Source organism: Rhinopithecus bieti, unplaced genomic scaffold (assembly GCF_001698545.2).
Source record: "Rhinopithecus bieti isolate Rb0 unplaced genomic scaffold, ASM169854v2 scaffold_8135, whole genome shotgun sequence".
In the NCBI taxonomy this organism is placed as follows: domain Eukaryota; kingdom Metazoa; phylum Chordata; class Mammalia; order Primates; family Cercopithecidae; genus Rhinopithecus; species Rhinopithecus bieti.
This window is the reverse complement of record NW_016805664.1, coordinates 241,469-250,170: the sequence shown is the minus strand read 5'-3', so window position 1 is coordinate 250,170 and position 8,702 is coordinate 241,469. Positions and strand designations below refer to the sequence as shown.

At 57.1% G+C, this 8,702-nt stretch overlaps 1 protein-coding gene across 4 annotated transcripts in view; it reads left to right on the top strand.

The window, feature by feature from the left end:
• The window catches only part of TNRC18 (trinucleotide repeat containing 18), a 75,452-nt gene that overhangs the window by 40,377 nt on the left and 26,373 nt on the right, over positions 1–8,702 (top strand). For all 4 annotated transcript variants that reach the window (XM_017873360.1, XM_017873362.1, XM_017873363.1 and 1 more), the window contains one exon: positions 6,218–6,463. In XM_017873360.1, coding sequence (XP_017728849.1) covers positions 6,218–6,463 — 246 coding nt within the window. The remainder of the gene's footprint in view (positions 1–6,217; positions 6,464–8,702) is intronic.

Genomic DNA, 8,702 nt, shown 5'->3' with positions numbered 1-8,702 from the left:
CCCGAGTTCTCCCCAACCCCCCGCACTCACCTTTTCTGCCCACCCAGAGACCCCAGGCTCGGGTCGGGCTCTCTTTGGGCACGGGTTCGGTGGAGGCTTCCCGAGGAACATTTTGTAAATGGAATTCTGTCGTGTGGGCGTGTGACTTGATGTTTGTACTGCGATTTTGGTAATACCAAGCTTTATTAAACATATCGAGTTCATTTTTAACTAAACCTGTGTGCCTTGTCTCTCTTGCTGTGTCCTTACTAGACATTAGGTTGACGCTTCCCTCTCATTTTGTTTCTCCCCCACCTCCTCCCCTCCCTCCTCCCCACCCAGAAGGAGTAGGGACGGGACCGTGCCGCCTGCCGCTTGCCTGTGTTATTCAAATATCCCTGGTAGCGATTGGCATTCATTTCATTTTTCAGGTTTAAAATAAAGCGCCTTCACCTCCAGCATCATCATGTTTTTTTAGTTGCTTGTTTTGTCTTTTATTTTCTTAAAGCTCTATTCTTACTTGCCAGTGGTTAAAAACTATTATTTATAAACACTTGGCTTCTCACGTGTATTTCTGTTTTGAAGGGCGTGTAGGCAGCGCAGGGCCCAGAGCCTTTGACACCCCCGGTCTCTGTCATTCAGTACGAAAGCGGCTCTGTTGCCGTGTCTAGGGACAGAACGTCATGCTCTGTTTGGAGAGGGGCTGGCCTGGTCTCAGCCCGGGGTCCTCAGCCACCTCGGTTCTCAAAAGAGAGCTGTGTGGGCCCTGAGAACCTACTGGCCTTGCCCTCTCTAGTGTCGGAATTGTGCTTCTGAGATTAGACATGTGTGAGCCTTTCAGGCCCTTCAACCAGAAATGCCCCAAGGAAGGAAAGCAGGTGAAGCTCTGACATTTTTTCCTAGCCCTGGTTTTAGGATTTGCTTCAGGGCCAACTCCCCCTAAGGCCAGCCGAGGGGATCCCCCAGGCCCTGGGTAGCCACACCTGAATGTCAGCTACTCCCTGAGGAAAGCCTGGGGGTGTCATCATGTCGCTGGGTCTGACCTGGCTCAGGCACCCCGGGACCTGAACGCTGTCCCCCCCCCACCCCGCCCTGTTTTTCCAGCCCTGCTCTCGAATTCCTGGTCTACCACTTCCCCTCCCAGACCTCCCCTCCAGATTGGCAGAGATCCATTTGGGTGACCAGGAGGTGGTATGGCAAGGAGTACGATGCCCCAGGGCCCATGTTCCCCTGGGCTGCTACTACCCCTCTGAGCGAACGCCACCCGGGCCAAGAAGAAAGGCCCCTGACCCACTGGCCAGCCTCATTTTCTGAGGCCTCCCCCTGTCCTGGCTGTCCGTGGATGAGTCGGGTTAGTTTATGATCCCCGTGTCCCTCCCCAGCCTCCTCCCTCTCCCCATCTCCCCTTGGGCTGGACCCCACGCCCTCACCGCACGCCCCACCCCACGCCTCCTTAAAGCCATGGTTCCCACTTCCAAGTTTTTGAGCCCTCCTGCCCCAGCTCAGACCCCACAGAGAAGCAGGCAGCCCCCTAGGCCTCTTAGGAAGGGGCTCCGGGCTGGATGCCGCAGTGCCAAGTGGACAGGACCCAGATAGGGGAGTGCGGGGGGCGAGGGGAGGCTGGGGAGGCCCAGGCTCCTCAGTGCCCCCCTCCACCCCCGCCAGTCCACCACTGAGCAGGTCTTGAAAGGGATATTTGGGTAATAGGGCCTCGCTGACCTGGTACTAAACTCCATAACTGGCTTGGCTTTTCTAGTGTGTCTGCTTCTTCCAGCAGCCCGACCATCCCTCCACCCTTGACCCCTCCCCATGACGCTTTGAATGTCTGTTTTGGTCTCTTGCATTTGCTCTCACGCTGCACTCTGGACGCAAAGCGAAGGCTGGGAGTAGGGCAGACGGCGCAGCGGGTCACTGAGCTTGGGTGCGAGCCTGGCTCGTTGCTCCGTAGGTAGGCAAAACGCTTTTCTTTCTGTCCTCCGTGCACCTCCCTCCTCGGGGTTCGCCCCCACCGGGTCTGGCAGCAGCAGATCGCTCCGACATTTACCACCAACCTGTCACCGCCAACCCCATGTCCTGAGCCAAGATCTTTTTGTTGTTGTTTTTTTCTTTAAATAATAATAATAAAAAAGTTTTTCTGCATTTCCTTGGGTTACTTTGATGGGACTTTTTTCCCCCCTCCCTGTCCCCAGCCCTCGGCAGGCTTTGTTGCCTCAGGTGTGGACAACTCCAGAAAGGTTTTCTTGGTCCTGAGAGCCCCTCTGCTCCCCGGCCTGCTGTGGACGCTAGCGGAGTGTGCCCCAGACCCCGTAGGGGCAGCAGGCGTGGCCTTGTCAAGCACGCAGGGTGGCGGGAGGGGCTCCCATGCCAGCGTGCAGGCATCGAGCTGCTCCCAGCTTTCTGGGCTCTGATGTGGACGTTACGAGCGTCCAGAAACCCAGAGCTTGCCCTCCCGCCACAGCCCCTGCTGCTTGAGAATTCCTTTGGATAGGAAAGATTTCTGGAGTCTGCGCACCCGAGTGGCTAGAAGGGAAGATCCCTGGCCTCACGTCCAACCCTCCGCCCCCACCCCAAACCAGCACCCCCCGGCACCACCCTGCTCAAATTGGCCCACCCCAGGGAGACCCGATGTGGGGGACCCAGGCGCTGTCGAAAGTCTGCCTACACTTAGCCTGCTTTGCCGCTGTGGCCCACTGGGGCGGAGACAGAGCCATGTGACGCCTGCAATGTGAATGATCGCAAGTGTGCACTGCCTGCCTGCCTGCCCCCGCCTGCCCGGCTGGCCTCTCCAGCCTGCTTCATCCATCGCTCCGGGGGCCAGCCTCCCCTCTCACCCTCTTAACAAACCTCCTCCCTCTCCCTCTGGCTCCTCCCTCCCTCTACCCCTCTGCGGACTCCTCAGACTCATCACCGTCTTCTGTGAGGTGGCCCAGCAGAAATCCGGGCTCCCTCCAATACACGAGTAGACAGACAGAACCTCTGCCCTTATTGGCACCCCTGGGGCCACTGCTTTTGGCCACAAGTTGCTTAAGCAAGCAGGCGGCTTGGGGCATTGGCAGGAGACTGTGGAGTTGGCTGTCCGTCTTCCCCGTCTGTCTCCCCGAGCCTAGACTGCTTCCCGTCCTGGAGAGAGAGGGTCTGGTGTCTGCCTCTTCTTGCTGGAAGGGGCCACCTTCCAGCCCTGCGGCACCCAGAGTCCCCTTCCGGCTCCCAGCACTCTGGTCCGCGAGGCAGACAGGCGCCCCTGTCACCTGCTCGTGGGTGACACTTTGGATGTGGCATCCCAGGGCGGACTTTGCTCTCTGAGGCCTACCACCTGCCCGTCCTTGGAAGTAAGTCTCTGCCCCAAGACGGTCTCTCTTTTTGGTGGGGGAGATTTGGTTTGTGTGCAGGGAGCCTCTTGTCTGCCAGCTGCCTTTGTCCTGAGAGCCTGGGCTGGGCTCTGGGGGCTGCAGACTCTCAGGCAGGCAGGGAAGGTTACTAGATGATGCTCATCTTAAGTCACCAACGAGAGAGACAGGTTGGGGCTTCTTTATTTTTTTTAAGTTTTTATTATTATTTTTTGAGATGGAGTCTCGCTCTGTCACCCAGGCTGGAGTGCAGTGGTACGATCACGGCTCCCTATGACCTCTGCCTCCCGGGTTCAAGTGAGTCTTCTGCCTCAGCCTCCCGAGTAGCAGGGATTGCAGGTGCGCGCCACCCCGCCCGAATGATTTTTGTATTTTTAGTAGAGATGGAGTTTCACCAGGTTGGCCAGGCTGATCTCGAACTCCTGACATCGTGATCCACCTGCCTCGGCCTCCCAAAGTGCTGGGATGACAGGCATGAGCCACTGTGCTGGCCTATTTATTTTTGAGACAGGGTCTTGCTCTGTCACCCAGGCTGGACTCCAGTGGTGCCACCGTAACTTACAGCAGCCTTGGACTCCTGAGCTCAAGTGATCCTCCCGCTTCTGCCTCCGGAGTTGCCGGGACAGCAGGTGTGTGCCACCATGCCTGGCTAATTTTAAAATTTTTTGGGGGGGCCGAGGGCGGTGGCTCACGCCTGTAATCCCAGCACTTTGGGAGGCTGAGGTGGGCGGATCACGAGGTCAGCAGATGGAGACCATTCCTGGCTAACATGGTGAAACCCCGTCTCTACTAAAAATACAAAAAAAAATTAGCCGGGTGTGGTGGCAGGCGCCTGTAGTCCCAGCTACTCGGGAGGCTAAGGCAGGAGAATGGCGTTAACTTGGGAGGCGGAGCTTGCAGTGAGCGAGATCGAGCCACTGCACTCCAGCCTGGGCGACAGTGCGAGACTCCGTCTNCATCGTGATCCACCTGCCTTGGCCTCCCAAAGTGCTGGGATGACAGGCATGAGCCACTGTGCTGGCCTATTTATTTTTGAGACAGGGTCTTGCTCTGTCACCCAGGCTGGACTCCAGTGGTGCCACCGTAACTTACAGCAGCCTCGGACTCCTGAGCTCAAGTGATCCTCCCGCTTCTGCCTCCGGAGTTGCCGGGACAGCAGGTGTGTGCCACCATGCCTGGCTAATTTTTAAAATTTTTTGGGGGGGCCGAGGGCGGTGGCTCACGCCTGTAATCCCAGCACTTTGGGAGGCTGAGGTGGGCGGATCACGAGGTCAGCAGATGGAGACCATTCCTGGCTAACATGGTGAAACCCCGTCTCTACTAAAAATACAAAAAAAAATTAGCCGGGTGTGGTGGCAGGCGCCTGTAGTCCCAGCTACTCGGGAGGCTAAGGCAGGAGAATGGCGTTAACTTGGGAGGCGGAGCTTGCAGTGAGCGAGATCGAGCCACTGCACTCCAGCCTGGGCGACAGTGCGAGACTCCGTCTCAAAAAAAAAAAAAGTTTTTTTTTGTAGAGACAAGGTTTGCTCTGTTGCCCAGGCTGGTCTCGAACTCCTAGTCTCGAGATCTTCCCGCCTCAGCCTCTCGAAGTGCTGGGATTACAGGAGTGAGCCACCTTGCCCAGCCCTGGGGCTTCTTTAGACAGTCTGCCAGTTCTGGGTTCGAGCCTGCTCTTCTACTGCCCAACTGCTTAACCCCGTTGGGCCTCAGTCTACCCCTGCCCTTCCTGGGCATCCCATGAGTGAAGAGTCACAGCTGGCTTTAGCTCCCTAGGCACGGGGACAGCACAGTTCCTGCCTGCAAGTCACAGGGGTGGCCCTGTTTCTGTTCCATCGTCTTTAAGCTTGCAAATCGCTTCCTCCTCCATGCAAATGATTCTCTTTGGACCCTGCCCTTGGCTGAGCCAGTGAGCTGGGAGGGTCACCCCTTGCTGCAGGTGAGAAAACAGAGGCTCTGAGAGGGCCAAGGACTTGCCCAGCCTCCTCAGAATGGGGGAGTTGCTAGGAGTCAGTCAACTTGATTTTTTAAAATTAATTTTTCTAGAAAATTAGACACGGGGATTCTCTGCGTTGCCCAGGCTGGTCTGAAACTCCTGGGCTCAAGTGATCCTCCTGCCTCGGCCTCCCAAAGCATTGGGATTAACAGGCGTGAGCCACTGCGCCCAGTCAGGAGTCAACTTTATTTTATTTTTTTGAGACCGAGTCTCACTCTTGTCACCCAGGCTGGAGTGCAGGGGCGTGATCTTGCTTCACTGCAGTCTCCGCCTCCCGGGTTTAAGCGATGCCAGGAGTCAACTTTAGACTCCAGATTCCTTCTCAGGGCTGAAACCATGGGGGTCCCCTGGCCCCCAGGAAGAGTCCAAACTCCACCTTCTCCTGCCGCCAGCCTCCAGGACTCAGCTGGTGAAGCTGCCACGGGCACCTGTGCCCAGAACCCCTGGCCTGAGCCCCCAGGGCCCTCTTCCCTGCTCACCTCCCTCCGCTTCCTCTTTCCTTCTCCTCTTCTGCCTCTGTGTTGTGTGTTGGGGCATGTGTGTGTGTGTGTGTGTGTGACCGTGGAGAGCGCTGTCTCCAGTCCTTGTCCGTGTGTCTGGCCCCTGCCACAGCACAGGTGCATGTTGGTGCCCCTCACAGAAGCCCACCCTGACACACAAGGCCGCTGCCCACTTCTGGGCCTTCCGGGACGCCCACATTGGGCTCAGCTGGCTGGGGGCATTGGGCCATCGGGTGGGGGGAACCCATGGGCTGGGTGCATCCACCCCCGGCAGCCCCCAGCTGAGGACTGAGGGGCTAGGCTGGAGCCCAGAGGCCACTCCAGGCCAGGGGGTGTGGTGGGGGGCGGCCCTCGCCAAGGCTAAGGCTCTGACTCGGTCCTTGTTTTCTGCACGCCAGATGAGAGCTCGGAGGAGGAGGACGAGGAAGAGGAGCTTGAGGAGGACGAGGCCAGCGGCAGCAGCTATAGGCTGGGTGCCCGGGAGCGGGCCCTGTCGCCGGGCCTGGAGGAGAGTGGGCTGGGCCTGCTGGCACGCTTCGCCGCCAGCGCCCTCCCCAGCCCCACGGTGGGCCCGTCCCTGTCTGTGGTACAGCTGGAGGCCAAGCAGAAGGCCCGGAAGAAAGAGGAGCGGCAGAGCCTGCTCGGTGAGTGGCAGCAGGTGGGCTGTGGTAGGAGGGGTACACGCCATTGCTGCATCCCACAGGTGAGAAAACTGAGGCTCAGATGCAGGTGCTGCGCTGGGAATGGGCAGAACCTCAACCTCGTGGGCCAGCCCCATCGTGATCAGGGATGCTGGCGACAGGGGCCCCAGCCTGCCATCTCCAATAAGCGGACTCCTCGCTTTGCAAAGGGCGACTTCCTTCACTCTCGTGCTTCCAGCAAACACGGTCCTGTTTGGGGCACTTAGCGGGCTGCGGGAGCTCCATGGAGGCCCCTGACCCAGCCTGGGGTTTGTGGGGGCCATTCCAGGTTGGTGACACCCAGTCTGGCCCGTGAGAGAGACATGGGTGCTAGCTGAGACATAGGTGCAGGGGAAGGAACAGCCACGCCGCGGTAGGAAGAAGACAGAGCGCGTCTCGTTCAGGCTTTGCGGGGTGGTGGGGGTGCAGTCTGTGCCACGGGAGAATGGGTGGGACAGGCCTCATATGGCCTGGGCTTGAGCCTGGAGGAGTCAGGTGGGGTGGGCAGGCACCAGGCTCTCTTCGACTTGCCCACAATCCAGATAGGTAAACCTCGGCAGCAAGCACTCACCCCAGTCCATGTCCTTCATGTCTCTGCATCTCTTGATTGTTTCCCTGCGTCAGGGCCCTGCCTTCTTGGGACCCTCTCGTGGACCCTTCCTGTTCTTACCAGGCTGAGTGCCCTCACATGGACACAGCTCACCTGCAGTTGGGGTTGGTGCCGGAGATGGAGATGGTCATGCATGTGTTCAGGCTCTGAGTTCCCCTGGCCCCAGCAGGGGAGGGTCCTTCTGACCCCTCAGGCGTCCTTTTCTGAGCCGCAGTAGGGGTAGGTTTGAGGCCCTCCTGTCGGGCTGGGACAGGAAAACAGGCATTGCTTCCCCTGAAGGCCACCCAGCTGCCCCTGGCTTCATGTCCTCTGTAGGTTCGTGTAGCAAAGCCCCACCCCTGACCTCCAGTGTCTCTTGGAACCCCATTTGTGGCACCCATGTCAGGCTCCAGGCCCTGCCTTCCCCCTCCTCCCTCTCACTCCCACACTCTGCCATTGTTTGCTGGGCTCCGGGCCTGGCTGTCCTGAAAAGAGGCACCAGGGGCCCCCTACAAGGCTACCTATTCTTAGGTATTCTTCATACAGAAGCAGCTGGAGGGCGTCTTCAGAGTGCACACTTCGCCAGGCCACTCTTCTGCCCAGAACCTCCAAATGGCTTCCTGCTGCCCTCTGATCAGTGCTACCTGTCTGACTCACCACCATCAGACTGACTGCTTGGACAACATTATCCTGTCCACAGCCCCTACATGCACCAGCCGGGCTAGTACCCTCAGGCATTTACACTTGCTATTAATACAGCCTAAAACGTCCATTTCACCCAAACCGTCCAAAGTATTGGCATATGGTCCAAATTATTCCTTTTTTCTACATTGACTGTCTGAAGGGTCTGTAGTGATGTCTCCTTTTTCATTGCTTATACAGATTGTTTTTTCTTACTCTATTTCTTGGTCAGTCTGGCTAGACGTGATCAGTTTCATTGGCTTCTACTCTTTGTTATTTTCTTCCTTCTCATTCCTTTGGGTCCACACGCATGTCTTGGAGATACTGCAGGATTGCTTCCAAACTGTAAAGCGAATATCACAGTAAAGCAAGTCACATGAATGTTTTGGTTTCCCAGTGCATATCGAAGTTATGTTTAAACTATACTGTTGTCTATTAAGTGTGCAGTAGCATTATGTCTGAGAAAACAGTATACGTACCTTAATTAAAAAACAGGTTATTGGCCATACATGGTGGCTCACACCTATAATCTCGGCACTTTGGGAGGCCAAGGCAGGAGGGTTGCTTGAGCTCAGTAGTTCAAGACCAGCCTGGGCAGCCGAGCGAGACCCCATCTCTAAAAAAAAAAAAAAATGGAAAAATTAGCCAGGCATGGTAGCACACGCCTCTGGTCCCAGCTACTTGGGAGGCTGATGCAGTGGGATCACTGGAGCTTGGGAGGTCGAGGCCGCAGTGAGCCGAGATTGTGCCACTGCACTCAAACCTAGGTAACAAAATGAGACCCTGTCTCAAAATAAAAGACCAGGCCGGGCGCAGTGGCTCACGCCTGTAACCCCAGCACTTTGGGAGGCCGAGGCGGGCAGATCACGAGGTCAGGAGATTGAGACCATCCTGGTTAATATGGTGAAACCCCATCTCTACTAAAAATTACAA